Source organism: Theropithecus gelada, chromosome 11, assembly GCF_003255815.1.
Source record: "Theropithecus gelada isolate Dixy chromosome 11, Tgel_1.0, whole genome shotgun sequence".
NCBI lineage: Eukaryota > Metazoa > Chordata > Mammalia > Primates > Cercopithecidae > Theropithecus > Theropithecus gelada.
In genome coordinates, this window is record NC_037679.1 from 96,788,184 (window position 1) to 96,804,993 (window position 16,810).

Sequence of the window (16,810 nt, forward strand, 5' to 3'; positions counted from 1 at the left end):
GTCAGCTACTGCACCCAGCTAACTTGTTTTTTAATGAACTTGTGGCCTATGAAGTATGGGGTTTATAGCATTATCTTTGTGTGGTTTCTAGATCTTTGGTCTGGAATTCATCCTTGGGTCTGAAGAGCTATGGCCCGTACTATTGGGCTTCACCATCCTTCCTGCTATCCTACAAAGTGCAACCCTTCCATGTTACCCTGAAAGTCCCAGATTTTTGCTCATTAACAGAAAAGAAGAGGAGAATGCTAAGCGGAGTATCTTTCACTCTTTAGTATACGAAGTATATGGTTGTGGTTTGTTTTAAGGATGAGGGTACTGGACCTATTTTCTGTGGTACCCTTTCCCTGACCATCAGAATCCAAGTGAAGATGGTTCTGATTACTCTTCCTTGTTTTTTCTTTTTTCGAGACAGAATCTCGCTCTGTTGCCCAGCCTGGAGTGCAGTGGTGCGATCTCGGCTCACTGCAACCTCCGCCTCCTGGGTTCTAAGCGATTCTCCTGTCTCAGCCTCTGGAGTAGGTGGGATTATAGGCGTGTGCCACCACCACCATGCCCAGCTAAATTTGTGCTTTTTTTTTTTTTTTTTTTTTTTTTTGGAGACGGAGTCTCCCTCTGTCGCCCAGGCTGGAGTGCAGTGGCACGCTCTCGGCTCACTGTAAGCTCTGCCTCCCAGGTTCACACCATTCTCCTGCCTCAGCCTCCTGAGTAGCGGGGATTACAGGTGCCCAGTAACATGCTTGGCTAATTTTTTGTATTTTTAGTAGAGATGAAGTTTCACCGTGTTAGCCAGGATGGTCTCAATCTCCTGACCTCGTGATCCACCCGCCTTGGCCTCCCAAAGTGGTGGCATTACAGGCATGACCCACCGCGCCTGGGCAACTTTTTTTTTTTTTTTTTTTTTGAGACACAGTCTTGCTCTGTCACCCAGGCTGCAGTGCAGTGGTGCAATCTCGGCTGACTGCAACCTCTGCCTCCCAGGTTCAAGTGATTCTCCTGCCTTAGCCTCCCAAGTAGCTGGGACTACAGGTGCGTGTGCCACCACGCCAGCTAATTTTTTTTTGTGTGCCACCACGCCAGCTAATTTTTATTAGAGATGGGGTTTCACCATGTTGACCAGGCTGGTCTCGAACTCCTCACCTTGTGATTCGCCTGCCTCGGCCTCCCAAAGTGATGGGATTACAGGTGTGAGCCACCATGCCTGGCCCATCTAATTTGTATTTTTATTAGAGATGGGGTTTCACCATGTTGGCCAGGCTGGTCTCGAACTCCTGACCTCAGGTGATCCACACGCCTTGGCCTCCCAAAGTGCTGGGATTACAGGCATGAGCCACTGCGCTGGGCTCTGATTACTCTTGAGTAAAATTTTCAGCCCCTAAAGAATGAGGTGAGAAGGCAGGTTCAGGAATGGATGCTATCGATCACCTCATCTCATGCGGCCCTTTCCTGGCTGCCTTACAGGAAGAATGAATTTGGGGCAGCACATTGTCTTTATCCTTTCCTCTTTCTTCTTTTCACCAGTCCTCCAGTGGTTGTGGGGCACCCAGGATGTATTTCAAGACATCCAGGAGATGAAAGATGAGAGTGTAAGGATGTCACAAGAAAAGCAAGTCACCGTGCTGGAGCTCTTTAGAGTGTCCAGCTACCGACAGCCCATCATCATTTCCATTGTGCTCCAGCTCTCTCAGCAGCTCTCTGGGATCAATGCTGTGAGTATGATACTTTAGGGTCAAAGGTGTCTTACAAAATTTCACTTAAAATGCCGGGCATGGTGGCGGTGTGCCTCTGTAGTCCCAGTTACTCAGGAGGCTGAGGCAGGAGAATCACTTGAACCCGGGAGGTGAAGATTGCAGTGAGCTGAGATTGCGCCACTGCACTCTAGCCTGGGTGACAGACTGGGAGTCTTCATCTAAAAAAAAAAAAGAAAAGAAAAAGACAAAAATTAGCTGGGCGTGGTGGTGCGCTACTCAGGAGGCTGAGGCCGGACAATCGCTTGGACCTAGGAGGTGGAGGTTGCAGTGAGTGGAGATTGAGCCATTGCACTCCAGCCAGAGCAACCAGAGCAGAACTCCTTCTAGAAAGAAGAAAAGAAAGACAGACAGAAAGAAAAGAAAGACAGAAAAGAAAGAAAGGCAGAAAAAAGGAAGGAAGGAAGGAAGGAAGGAAGGAAGGAAGGAAGGAAGGAAGGAAGGGAAGGAAGGAAGGAAGGAAGAAAAGGAAGGGAGAAAGAAAAAAGAGAGAAGAAAGAAAGGAAAGAAAGAGGGAAGGAAGGAAGGAAAACAAGAAAGAAAGAGAGAAAGAGAGAAAGAAAGAAAGAGAGAGAGAGAGAAAGAAAGAAAGAAAGAAAGAAAGAAAGAAAGAAAAGAAAGAAAGAAAAGAAAGAAAGAAAAGAGAGAAAGAAAAGAAAAGAAAGAGCCTGGAAGGACACTGGCAACTTCAGACTGAGCTGACTTTACCTGTCTGTATGTGTTTACAACTAGAATAGGCAATGATTGTTTAAAGAGCTAGCATTTGGCAGGTAGCCCTTGTATTCCATGCAAATATCAGCTTCCTGCTATTGAGTGTGGGTTGCGGGAAGAGAGTACTCCTATGCCTTCTAGTCGATTGTGGATAAAATATGGATATGAAGAGCACCCTTGTGCTTCATCCCCTGAGGGTTTTCCATTAGTCTTTGATCAATGAGATTAAATCATTTTGTAACAAAGCATTTTGCAAAACTTACTATTGTGAGCATCAAAATGCTCAAAATTAGTAGAGATGGGGTTTCACCATCTTGGCCAGGCTGGTCTCCAACTCCTGATCCACCTGATCCAAGTTGGTTCTTGGCCTTTTCTCCTTCCTAGCACAGCAGGATATTTGTATTTGAAGTGGCAGTGCTTCTTGTGAGGGGTTAGAGGCTGTTTTATCAGAACGTACAAGGAGCCAGGTGTAGTGGCTGCTACTCAGAGGTTGAGGTGGGAATATCACTTATGTCCAGGAGTCAAGCCTGGGCAATATAGCATGACCCCATCTTAAAAACAAAACAAAACAAAACAAAACTTGGAAGGAAATACACAGTAGTTAGAAAAAGCCTCCTAGGTGATTGGTGATTTTGATGAATCCCAGTCTCAAATTCCTCATTTGGAAATGATAATGTAGGCCACACATGTTACTGGAGAAAAATGTGCTCCCGAGACCTTCCAGAGCAGCAGAGCTGGGACTCGGCAGGTGAGGCAGCTACGTGCAAGTGTAGCCCTGAGAATGAGCACCTCATCAAAAAATGTACCTTGCATTAATTCTGTGCCTATTACAAAAAAAAGAAAAAAAGAAAAAAAAGATTGTGCCTGAGGCAACTCCCTACCTGCCTCACGACAGTCCTGGCCCTGCAAAACAGGATTAGAAAAAAAATCACCTGTGGGAAATTACAGATGATCCATGAGCACTCTGAGAGACAGACTCCTCCCACTTCAGAGTATGGTGTGTGCTTGCTTGCTTGCTCTTTCTTTTCCTCCCTCCCTCCCTCCTTTCTTTCTCTTTCTTTTCTCTTTTCTTTTCTTTTCTTTTTTTCTTTTCTTTTCTTTCTCGCTCTGTCACCCAGGCTGGAGTGCAGTGGTGCAATCTCGGCTCACTGCAACCTCTGCCTCCCTGGTTCAAGTGATTCTCCTGCCTCAGCCTCCCAATTAGCTGGGACTACAGGCACGTGCTACCACGCCCGGCTAATTTTTTGTATTTTTAGTAGAGGCAGTGTTTTACCGTGTTAGCCAAGATGGTCTCTATCTCCTGACTTTGTGATCTGCCTGCCTTGGCCTCCCAAAGTGCTGGGATTACAGGTGTGAGCCACCACACCTGGCTCTTTCTTTTTTTTTTGAGAGGTAGTCTTGCTCTGTCACCCAGGCTAGAGAGCAGTAGCGCAATCTCAGCTCATAGCAACCTCTGCCTCCCGGGTTCAAGTGATTCTCCTGCCTCAGCCTCTCAAGTAGCTGGAATTACAGGCAGCCGACACAACTCACAGCTAATTTTGTGTTTTTAGTAGAGATGGGGTTTCACCATGTTGGCCAGTCTGGTCTTCAACTCCTGGCCTCAAGTGATCCACCCACCTCAGCCTCCCAAAGTGCTGGGATTACAGGCATGAGCCACCACGCCCGGCCTGTACCTTAATTATTGTTGGACTAAGGTGGCTCCCAATTTAGTCAATGAGCGGATTTTGCTCCACATATAATCATCACCTAAAGCTGGCTGCACCAGAATTATGGGGGATGGGATTCCTGAGTCGGCTGAATGGAAAGTCTCTGTGTAAGAGGGCTGGAAATTGTCTCTAAAAAAATAAATCTGGGCCGGGGGCAGTGGCTCATGCCTGTAATCCCAGCATTTGGGAGGCCGAGATGGGCAGATTACCTGAGGTCAGGAGTTAGAGACCAGCCTGGCCAACATGGCAAAAGCCCGTCTCTACTAAAAATATAAAAATTAGCCGGGCGTGGTGGTATGCACCACCTAAAAATCAATCAGTCAATCAATCTGATGCATAGCAGGCTTGGAAATCACTTTTCCAGCCTACTTTTGTGCAAACGATGGTTTTGTTGTTGTTGTTGTTGTTTTGAGACAGAGTCTCACTCTGTCACCCAGGCTGGAGTGTAGTGGCGCGATCTCGGCTCACTGCAACCTCCGCCTCCTGGGTTCAAGTGATTCTCCTGCCTCAGCCTTTTGAGTAGCTGGGATTACAGGCATGTGCCACCTCACCTGGCTAATTTTGTGTTTTTAGTAGAGACGGGGTTTTTCCAGGTTAGTCAGGTCTCTAACTCCTGACCTCAAGTGATCCGCCCGCCTATGCCTCCCAGAGTGCTGGGATTACAGACGTGAGACACCTTGCCTGGCCCAAGAAGTTTTATTGAGATGTGTACATGTACATTAGGTTTTTGATGTGTAGACATTATGATAAAGAGAATTGTCATAACTATTTATTGCTTATTTAAACTGCTCAAGTAATGACTTTTGCACCAACCTAATATCTTTCCCCACAAGCTTGATGTCATCATAAAATATGTTGGGATTTTGTTTTGTTTTGTTTTGAGACAGAGTCTTGCTCCGTTGCCCAGGCTGGAGTTCAGTAGCTTGATCTCGGCTCACTGCAACCTCTGCCTCCCGGGTTCAAGCAATTCTCCTGTCTCAGCCTCCTGAGTGGCTGGGACTACAGGCACCTGCCACCACACCCGGCTAATTTTTGTATTTTTAGTAGAGATGGAGTTTCACCTTGTTGGTCAGGCTGGCCTTGAACTCCTGACATCAGATGATCTGCTTGCCTCTGCCTCTCAATGTGCTGGGATTACAGTTGTGAGCAACTGCACCTGGCCAATTATAATCTTGTTTTAGAAAATATAAATATACATAGTTTGTATCTTACATCTTAGGGATTTAGAGAGTTATTTCTTGAGAAAGTAAATCCCAATGTAGAGGTCCATATTCATCAAAAAGACTAATAAATATTGCTATGGAGGCAAATACTCTGGGTGAAACAAACTGAAGCGAACCTAGGTAACCTAGATAATGTTCCCTTGTTAACTTGTGGTCTGAGTCCAATATTTCAATATTTCTTTCTTTTCTTTTTTTTTTTTTTTTTTTTGAGACAGAGTTTCACTCTTATTGCCCAGGCTGGGGTACACTGGTGCGATCTCAGCTCACCGCAACCTCCACCTCCTGGGTTTAATTGATTCTCCTGCGTCAGCCTCCCGAGTAGCTGGGATTACAGGCTTGCACAACCATGCCCTGCTAATGTTGTATTTTTAGTAGAGATGGGGTTTCTCCATGTTGTCAGGAGTTCTCCATGTTGTCAGGGTGCTCTTGAACTCCCAACTTAAGGTGATCTGCCCGCCTTGGCCTCCCAAAGTGCTGAGATTAGAGGCGTGAGCCACCGCACATGGCCAATTTCTCATAGCTATGGTAGTTGTAGCAATCTTATTTTTTTTTCTTTCTTTCTTTTTTTTTTTTTTTGATACAGAGTCTCGCTCTATTGCCCAGGCTGGAGTGCAGTGGCACAATCTCAGTTCACTGCAACCTCCACCACCCAGGCTCAAGCGATTCTCCTACGTCAGCCTCCCAAGCAGCTGGGATTACAGGTACCCACCACCACACCCAGCTAATTTTTAAATTTTTATTAGAGACAGGATTTCACCATGTTGGCTAGGCTGGTCTCGAACACCTCAGGTTATCCGCCTGCCTTGGCCTCCCAAAATGCTGGGTTACAGGAATGAAACACTGTGCTTGGCCAGCAAACTTACATTTTAGCGCAGTGCCTAGTAAATAACAAACATAGTAATTTATTTAATATATATTAAATTACAATAGTAGCTGGTATTATTTCATAAAACACTTCAAAAGGGCCTAGGCCTAGGAAATACAGCCCAAACTCTGCTTATTCAATGAGCAGGATAAGGTTATTCAATTAGTTCACTATCAAATTGAGACATCAATGTGCCTATCTATGTTTTGAGGGTTTGGGGAAGAGTCAATTAAACAAGCATTTAGCTGGGCATGATGGCACATGCCTATAATCCCAGCAACTTGGGAGGCTGAGAGGCAGGAAGATCACTTGGGACCAAGAATTTGAGAACAGTGTGGGCAACAGAGTTGCTGTCTCAACTTATAAAAAAGAAATCAGTTAGTAGGAATTACACCTTCATATAAGTTGGTGAAGTGGACATAAGCAAGAGTAAACGGAACAGTGGGAATAAGCATAGTTAGAAGGAACAATGGAAATTAGTAGCTAACATTGAGAACATTTAAAAAGAGAAAGGAGGGTGAGGTGCAGTGGCTCACACGTGTAATCCTAGCGCTTTGGGAGGCTGAGGTGGGCGGATCACACGATCAGGAGATCGAGACCATCCTGGCTAACACGGTGAAACCTTGTCTCTACAAAAAATTAGCCGGGCCTGGTGGCACATGCCTGTAGTCCCAGCTACTTGAGAGGCTGAGGCAGGAGAATCGCTTGAACCTGGTAGGCGGAGGTTGCAGTGGCCAAGATCACGCTGCTGCATTCCAGCCTGGGCGACAGAAAGAGACTCCGTCTCAAAATTAAAAAAAGAAATACAAAAATTAGCCAGGCGTGGTGGCAGGAGCCTGTAATCCCAGCTACTCGGGAGGCTGAGGCAGGAGAATCGCTTGAACCCGGGAGATGGAGGTTGCAGTGAGCCAAAATCGTGCCACTGCACTCCAGCCTGGGTGACAGATTGAGAATCTGTCAAAAAAAAAAAAGAGAGAAAGGAGATAAGATTCAGAAGATAATTCATTTGCAGAAGGGATATTAGGATTGAACAAAAACCATAAGGACTTCTTACCTCCTGGGACCTTTAAGTATTTTTTAAATTTTATTTTATGGAGACAGAGTCTCGTTCTGTCTGGCCTCCCAAGAAGCTGGGACTACAGGTGTGCCCCATCATGCCTGGCTAATATTTGTATTTTTAGTAGAGACAGGGTTTCACCATATTGGCCAGGCTGATCTTGAACTCCTGATCTCAGGCGATCTGCTTGCCTCAGCCTCCCAAAGTGCTGGGATTATAGGCCTGCACAACCACGCTCAGCCTTAAGTATTTTTTGAGGGTTCTGTGTAACTGGTATGAAGTTTGTATCAAAGTTGCATGTTTTCTTTTCTACTAGGTGTTCTATTACTCAACAGGAATCTTCAAGGATGCAGGTGTTGAAGAGCCCATCTATGCCACCATCGGCGCGGGTGTGGTTAATACTGTCTTCACTGTAGTTTCTGTAAGTTGGATGGTTTGATAATTTTGGGGGGAGAAAAGAATCCTTGCTACAGATGTTCAAAGATGGATTGCACAGTTCCACCATTATTTAGTTACACCTTTTTTGTTGTTTATTTATTTTTATTTTTTTAAATTTTTTGAGACAGAGTCTTGCTCTGTTGCCCAGGCTAGAGTACAGTGGCACGATCTCAGCTCACTGCAACCTCCACCTCCTGGGTTCAAGTGATTCTCCTGCCTCAGCCTCCCCGAGTAGCTCGGACTACAGGCATGCGCCACCACGCCTAACTCATTTTTGTATTTTTAGTAGAGACAGGGTTTTGCTATGTTGGCCAGGCTGGTCTTGAACTCCTGACCTCTGGTGATCCGCCTGCCTTGGCCTCCCAAAGTGCTGGGATTACAGGTGTGAGCCACCACGCCCAGACTATTGTTTAATTTTCCTTTGGAAAAAAGAGATACATTCAATGCTGAATGTAGTCTTCACTCTTCAAGCAAATATGGGATGGATGGGAAAAGAGGAAGTATAGAAGGGACTATACAGTATGCTTTGAACTTGGAATTGGAGGAGAGATGTTTGGAAAAACTTTCAAACTGTTTTTCCTGTTTTTACACTAAAACAACAATAATAACAGAAGATTTCTGTGACTCCCAAAATATTTAAGGATTTGTCCCCATCACGTAAGCAATCAGTTCTGCAGTGGACACCATCTAGGTGTCCTGTGATTTAATTCTGACACTACCTGGAGATAGCATCGGATCTCACAGGTTGGTGGCACAGTTCCCAAGACTGCCCCCCACTCCTGATGCCCATCACAAGCTCCAGGTTGTTTACCTGTGCTTCTGACCCACCAGCTATAGATCGGGATTCCCACCACGCCCTCTTTGGGTTGGATTAATTGGCTACAGTGGCTCACAGAACTCAGGGAAAATGTTTCCTGGTTTGATTTAAAGGATATTTTAAAGCACGGAAATAAACAACCAGATGAAGAGATTCACAGGGCGAGGTCTGGAGGGACCCTGAGCGTGGGAGCCTCTGTCTCTGTGGAGTTGGGGTGCACTCCTAGCGCATAGATGATTTGTTGCTGACCTTCCTGTCAGCTTCCACGGGTTCAGATATCTGCAAGCTCCCCACACCCTGCCTTTGGGCCGTTTATGCAGACTTAATTGATTCTCCATGATTGAAGCATGGACAACTGTTCTGAAACGTGATTGGACAAAAAGGGAATGATCTGAACCCAGCCAGGCCTGTCTGTTTGGATTATTTTGGCCTCTCTTGTAGCGTTTCTTCCTCTAGGGGGCGGGGCAGGACCCTCTCTGAAATGAGGGTTTTATGACCCGCAGTCAGATTAGCATCCTGCCAAGTGGGAGGGCAGGAGAAAGTCAGAGAAGAATTCTATTTTCTGAGGCCTGCGGCATCCCAACATTATGACAAAAGACTCTACCAAGGGCTAGGGGGATTTTGAGCCAGGACCTGTGAATGGAACACAATATGTATGTATATAAAATCATAAATCACAGGAGGTGTATCCGTAACAAGTGTCCTGCTGTTGGTAAGGCAGATTTCAAGTAGCTCAGACACTGTTTTCATTCATGGAAAGGGAAACTGAAGTTTCATGTCATATTCTTCTTCCAGCTATTTCTGGTGGAAAGGGCAGGAAGAAGGACTCTGCATATGATAGGCCTTGGAGGGATGGCTGTTTGTTCCATGCTCATGACTGTTTCTTTGTTATTAAAGGTGAGTGCTCTTTGAGTGAAGAAAAGCGAGGGAGGGGGAAAGGAGAAGAGGTTACAGTTGACTTCTGTGACACAAGGGGTGGGTTGTTAAGGTTGCAGTTTGTCAACAAAGTCAGAGGAGAGAAGCAGGACGCCCAGAGTTTTTAAGAAACGTGGGTCTTCAGAGAACTGGAGATAAACTGTTAGAATCCTTACATTTATAGAACATTGTTATAGTCTATAAAATAAATTATCTAATTTAATTCTTTGTTTGTTTGTTTGTTTGAGACAGAGTTTTGCTCTTGTTGACCAGGCTGGAGTGCAATGTCATGAGTTCCATTCACCGCATCCTCCGCCTCCTGGGTTCAAGTGATTCTCCTGCCTCAGCCTCCCCAGTAGCTAGGATTACTGGCATGCGCCACCACGCCCAGCTAATTTTGTATTTTTAGTAGAGACGGGGTTTCTCCATGTTGGCCAGGCTGGTCTCCAACTCCTGACCTCAAATAATCCCTCACTTCACCCTCCCAAAGTGCTGGGACTATAGGCGTGAGCCACAGTGCCCAGCCAAAAGAAAAACAAAAAATTGTGTTTTAATTAGCCACGTGTGGTGGCACATGCCTCAAGTCCCAGCTATTTGAGAGGCTGAGGTGGGAGGATTGCTTAAGCCCAGGAGATCAATGATGCAATGAGCTGTTATAGCACCACTGCACTCTAGCCTGGGCAACAGAGTAAGACCCTGTCTCACAAAATAAAAACAGAAATAAATCCAAGCCTATTGATTCCACAGCCAGTCATTGTATTGTACGTCAGAGGCAAGAGGAGCTTGCCATTAGTTGCCTCTGGGAACCTAGATTCTGGGTTACACTGTCTTTAAATTTAATTTTCTCTGTTCCTTCCTCTTACAGGATACCTATAATGGGATGAGCTTTGTCTGTATTGGGGCTATCTTGGTCTTTGTGGCCTTTTTTGAAATTGGACCAGGCCCCATTCCCTGGTTTATTGTGGCCGAACTCTTCAGCCAGGGCCCCCGCCCAGCTGCGATGGCAGTGGCCGGCTGCTCCAACTGGACCTCCAACTTCCTAGTCGGATTGCTCTTCCCCTCTGCTGCTGTAAGTAAACTCAACTTATCTATGTATCTATGTATCTATGTATCTATCTATCTATCTATCTATCTATCTATCTATCTATATTTTTTTGAAACTGAGTCTCGCCCTGGTGTGCAGTTGCCCAATCTCAGCTCGCTGCAAACTCCACCTCCTGGGATCAAGCAATTCTCCTGCCCAAGCCTCCTGAGTAGCTGGGACTACAGGCGTGGGCCACCACCCCCAGCTAATTTTTGTATGCTTAGTAGAGAGGGGGTTTCCCCATGTTGGCCAGGATGGTCACGAGCTCTTGACCTGGTGATCTGCTCTCCTTGGCCTCCCAAAGTGCTGGGATTACAGGTGTGAGCCACCGCGCCTGGCCCACTCACCTTGTCTTAAAACCAGCCTACTTAGGCTGACATATTGAAGATACGCATTAATACAGTAGTCAGGCTGGGGGAGGTGGCTCACTCCTGTAATCCCAGCACTTTGGGCGGCTGAGGCAGGCGGATCGCCTGAGATTGGGAGATAGAAACCACCCTGACCAACATGGAGAAACCCTGTCTCTACTAAAAATACAAAATTAGCCGGGCATGGTGGTGCATGCCTATAATCCCAGCTACTCGGGAGGCTGAGGCAGGAGAATCGCTTGAGCCCAGGAGTCGGAGGTTGCGGTGAGCCGAGATCGGGCCATTGCACTCCAGCCTCGGCAACAAGAGTGAAACTCCGTCTCAAAAAATATATAATAATAATAATAATAATAATACAATAGTCCTTCCTCATCTGCAGTTTCCGTTACCTGAGTGTAAAAGTATTAAATGGAAAATTCCACAAATAAACAATCCGTAAGTTTTAAATTGCACCCGGGCACAGTAGCTCAAGCAGGTAATCCCAGGACTTTGGGAGGCGGAGGCGGGAGGATCACTTGGGGTCAAGAGTTCGAGATTGGCCGGGTGCGGTGGCTCACGCTTGTAATCCCAGCACTTTGGGAGGCTGAGGCGGGCAGATCACAAGGTCGGGAGATCGAGACCATGGTGAAACCCCGTCTCTACTAAAAATACAAAAAATTAGCCAGGCGCGGTGGCGGGCGCCTGTAGTCCCAGCTACTCAGGAGGCTGAGGCAGGAGAATGGCGTGAACCTGGGAGGCGGAGCTTGCAGTGAGCCGAGGTCGAGATCGCGCCACTGCACTCCAGCCTGGGCTATAGAGCCAGACTCTGTCTCCAAAAAAAAAAAAAAAGAGTTCGAGATTAGCCTGACCATCATGGTGAAACCCCATCTCTACTAAAAATACAAAAATTAGCCAGGTGTGGTGGCACAAACCTGTAGTCCTAGCTACTCGGGAGGCTGAGGCAGGAGAATCACTTGAACCCAGGAGGTGGAGTTTGTAGTGAGCCAAGATCTTGCCATGACACTCCAGTCTGGGTGACAGAGCTAGACTCCATCTCAAAAACAAAACAAAACAAAAAAATTTACGAATAGAGACGGGGGCCTGCTATGTTGCCCAGGCTGGTCTCAACCTCCTGGGTTCAAGTGATCCTCCCACCTCAGCCTCCCAAAGCTCTGGGATTACAGGCATGCACCACTGTGCCCAGCCTAAGAATGTATCTTTTGGCCATAAAATTGTGAAGAAGAAAAAAGAGGATGGGTGAGGTGGCTCACGCCTGTAATTCCAGCACTTTGGGAGGCTGAGGTGGGCGGATCACGAGGTCAGAAGTTCGAGACCGGCCTGACCAATATCGTGAAACCCTGTCTCCATTAACAATTCAAAAAATTAGCTGGGTGTGGTGGCAGGAGGCGCCTGTAATCTCAGGTACTTGAGAGGCTGAGGCAGGATAATTGCTTGAACACGGGAGGCAGAGGTTGCAGTGAGCCGAGATGGCACCATTGCACTCCAACCTGGCAACAAGAGTGAAACTCTATCTCAAAAAAAAAAAAAAAAAGGTGGCCAGGCACAGTGGCTCACACCTGTAATCCCAGCATTTTGGGAGACCAAGTCGAGAGGATCACCTGAGGTCGGGAGTGTGAGACCAGCCTGACCAACATGGAGAAACGCCGTCTCTACTAAAAATACAAAATTAGCCAGGCGTGGTGGCGCATGCCTGTAATCCCAGCTACTCGGGAGGCTGAGGCAGGAGAATCACTTGAACCCAGGAGGCGGAGGATGCGGTGAATGGAACTCATGACATTGCACTCCAGCCTGGGCAACAAGAGCAAAACTCCATCTCAAAAAAAAAAAACCTGTGGGTAACTGGGGACTACTGTAATTACTGATGCCATGAAAGATTGGACATCAAGGGCTGTAAACCAGATTTTCAATAACACATAGGAAAAAAAATGACAGCAGGAAAGATTGAAATGGGATGGCAAAACTGGGAACTTTATTCATTTTGTTATTATGTGAGATGGAGTCTTGCTCTGCTGCCCACGATGGAATGCAGTGGCTCACTCTCGACTCGCTGCAACCTCCGCCTCCTGGGATCAAGTGGTTCTCTTGCCTCAGCCTTCTGAGTAACTGAGATTATAGGTGCATGCCACTACTCCCAGCAATTTTTTTTTTTTTTTTTGTCTTTTTAGTAGAGACAGGGTTTTGTCATGTTGGCCAGGCTGGTCTCAAACTCCTGGCCTCAAGTGATCCACCCGCCTCGGCCTCTAAAAGTGCCACGATTACAGGCATGAGCCACTACACCCAGCTCAGAAACACAGATTTTAAAAATAATACTCAAGGCCGGGTGCAGCTCACTACAGGTGTGAGCCACTGTGCCCAGCCTCTGTCTTTATTAAATATGGAAAGGTTATAGCTTGAAGCATATTAGAAATATGAATGTGAAGGAAATTGAGTTTGTCAATGACCAGATTGTTATAAAAACCTTCCTTTCTTCTGTCCTCTCACTAGCACTATTTAGGAGCCTACGTTTTTATTATCTTCACTGGCTTCCTCATTACCTTCTTGATCTTTACCTTCTTCAAAGTCCCTGAGACCCGTGGCAGGACTTTTGAGGATATCACACGGGCCTTTGAAGGGCAGGCGCAAGGTGCAAATAGATCTGGGAAGGACGCCGTCATGGAGATGAACAGCATCCAGCCTCCTAAGGAAACCACCAGCAATGTCTAAGTCATACCCGCTTCCACCTCCCTCCCAGCATGGGAAAGCCATCTCTCCCTGAACAAGGGAGAGACCTCATCAGGATGAACCCAGGATTGCTTCTGAATGCTGCCACTTGATTCCTTTCTCGTCCCACGCACTCCATGAGCACCCCAAGGCTGTTTGTTGGACTTTCAATGGCTTTTTAAAGATTTTATTTTCTGGACATTCTCTTCTGCTTAGGAGAGACCGAGTGAACCTACCTTCATTTCAGGAGGGATTGGCCACTTGGCATATGACAACTTTGCCAGCTTTTCCTCCCTTGGGTTCTAATATTGCTGCATTAGGGGATACAGGAGAAGAAAAGTAAGGTGCAGTTCCCCCAACCTCAGACTAACCAGGAAGCAGATGCACATATGAGTGTGGAAGGCAGAGGGGGTTTATGTAAGAGCACTTTCCTCACTTCGATACAGCTCTACACGGCAAATTAACTTGAGTCTTATTTATTTCATCCTCTGGTTTAATTACATAAATATTTATTTTTTAAGTGTAATTTTGCCAAACAATAAAAACAGAAGGAAATTAAGATTAGAGGGAGGTGTTTAAAGAGAGGTTATAGAGTAAAAGATTTGATGCTGGAGAGGTTCAGGTGCAATAAGTAGAATTTAGGGAGAAATGTGGTTCATTATTGGAGGGTAAATGATGTGGTGCCTGAGGTCTGCATGTTACCGCTACCAGTTTCTGTCTTTCAGATGGAAACTCTTTAATTTCTCAGAAAAGTTGTATGCCTATTTAATAAAGCTACTGATTTCCTTTGGAAATTTAAGGTAATAGTTTACATGTAGTAGTACTTGAAGTCTAGGATTATTAACTAATATGGGCATTGTAGTTAATGGCAGTTGATGGGTTCTAATTTTGGACGGAGTTGAGGGAAGGGAAAGTGATTTCTAGAAAGCCTGTTCCCCTCACTGGACGAAGTAACTCCTTCTTCTTGTAGTCTAAGTCTCATGACTTTTGAAGTAGTCTGCCACCTATCTTGTGGGAGCCATCCAAATGAGAAACCTAAAATAATTGGTTCTTGGCAGAGATTCATTATTTCTCTACTTTGTTCTTTAGGAGATTTTAGGTGTTGATTTTCTGTTTTATTTTAACTCATACCTTTAAAGGAATTCCCCAAAGAATGTTTACAGCAAACTTGGAATTTGTAACTTTAGCTCTGGGAGAGGATTTTTTTCTGAGCGATTATTATCTACAGTGTGTTGTGGCTTTAGGGTCACGGCACGCTTGCGTATGTCTGTTACCATGTCACTGTGGTCCAATGCCAAGTGCCCTTAGGGGACTTGAATCTTTCCAATAAACCACGTTTGAGATAGCATGAGTCAATGTACAGTGTAGCCACACTTGAGAGGATGAATGTATGTGCACTGTCACTTTGCTCTGGGTGCAAGTACGTTATTGTTGACTTATTTTCTCTGTGTTTGTTCCCACAGCCTCTTTTTCATATGTTGCTCAATCTCCTTTTCCCTTTTTGGTGCTTACACATCTCAGAACCTTTAGCCAAACCCTTGCCAATGACAGTATTTTGGTTCTCAGTTCGCACTGTTGCCTCTGCTCATGGAGCTTTTGAATAAAAACGCACCTAGTTATGGAGTGGTGTTTAGCTGGAAAGGTGACCTTCCAACTTCACGTCAACTTCTGGCTCTTCAAACAGGGTGGCAGTAAGGCAGGGAAGTTGTTTTCCTATTCCTCACTGAGAAGACTGTGAATATTTCCAGATGGATTTTCCATTATTAATGTTAGTTTGATTCTTTGTTTTAAAATAAAAATTCTGAGTGTACATGACATCACGGACACATTATTATTATTATTTTTTTTTTTTTGCCGTTCCTATGACAACAAAATCTGCTTTAAATCCTGAGTTGACTACTCAGTACCTGTTGTGACCTTGAGACTTGTATGAGACCCTCATACTCATATGAGACTCTGTTCTTAGAGTCTCATACATATAAGAGAATAGCAATATTTGGCTGGGCCCGGTGGCTCACGCCTGTAATCCCAGCACTTTGGGAGGCCGAGGCAGGTGGATCACCTGAGGTTAGGAGTTTGGGACCAGCCTGGCCAATATGGTGAAACCCTGTCTCTACTAAAAATACAAAAAAATTAGCCGGACATGGTGGCAGGCGCCTGTAATTCCCAGGTACTCGGGAGGCTGAGGCAGGAGAATTGCTTGAACCCAGGAGGTGGAGGTTGCAGTGAGCCGAGATTGCACCATTAGACTCCAGCCTGGGGGATGAGAGTGAGAATTTGTCTCAAAAAAAAAAAAAAAAAGAGAATAGCAATATGTGTTTACTATGCGGATTAAGTGAAAGAGCCTTTGTGCCTTTGCTTTTCATACTTGATGAATTACGTTGCTTTCTTTCCCCAGTGAGAACTAGTTTTGTTTTGTTTTTTCTGTTTTTCTCTTGTGTTCCTTTCTGCTTCCTTCCTCCTCCAGTCTTTGCTCTCTACAATTCATCCCACACTGCTGTCAGGGCATCCTTGTGACATACAATAGTCCCTGCTGTCCCCAGGGAACTGGTTCCTAGACACCTTCTTAGATATCAAAATTCAGGGATACTCAAGTCCCTTATATAAAATGCATATAGTCTGGGTGCGGTGGCTTATGCCTGTAATCCCAGCACTTTGTGAGGCCAAGGCAGGCGGATCACGAGGTCAAAAGATCCAGAACATCTTGGCCAACATGGTGAAACCCCGTCTCTACTAAAATTACAAAACTTAGCTGGGCGTGGTGGCATTCCAACCTGGTGACAGAGCAAGACTTGATCTCAAAAAAAAAAAAAGAAAAAAGCATGTAATTATTATTGTGATGATTTAAATGCAAATAATCTATGCACATCATCTCATGCACTTTAAATCATCTCTAGATTACTTTTAATATCTAATACAATGTAAATAATTGTTAAACTATATTGTTTTTTATTGTTGTATTGTCTTTCTTTCCAAATATTTTCCATCTGTAGTTCTTTGCATCTGCAGATACAGAAGGCGGACTATATATCACTATCCTACTTAAAATCCTTTGGCCAGGCACGGTGGCTCACGCCTGTAATCCCAGCACTTTGGGAGGCCGAGGCGGGCGGATCACGAGGTCAGGAAATTGAGACCATCCTGGCTAACACAGTGAAACCCCGTCTCTACTAAAAATACA

General features: G+C 45.4%; 1 protein-coding gene across 1 annotated transcript in view; it reads left to right on the forward strand.

The window, feature by feature from the left end:
- LOC112634127 (solute carrier family 2, facilitated glucose transporter member 3-like) overlaps positions 1–13,875 on the forward strand; it is a 43,560-nt gene extending 29,685 nt beyond the window's left edge. Inside the window, exons 9-14 of the mRNA XM_025401261.1 lie at positions 92–254; positions 1,519–1,706; positions 7,624–7,728; positions 9,358–9,459; positions 10,343–10,546; positions 13,414–13,875. Coding sequence (XP_025257046.1) covers positions 92–254; positions 1,519–1,706; positions 7,624–7,728; positions 9,358–9,459; positions 10,343–10,546; positions 13,414–13,632 — 981 coding nt within the window. The 3' untranslated portion in view covers positions 13,633–13,875. The remainder of the gene's footprint in view (positions 1–91; positions 255–1,518; positions 1,707–7,623; positions 7,729–9,357; positions 9,460–10,342; positions 10,547–13,413) is intronic.
- Positions 13,876–16,810: the final 2,935 nt, after the last annotated feature.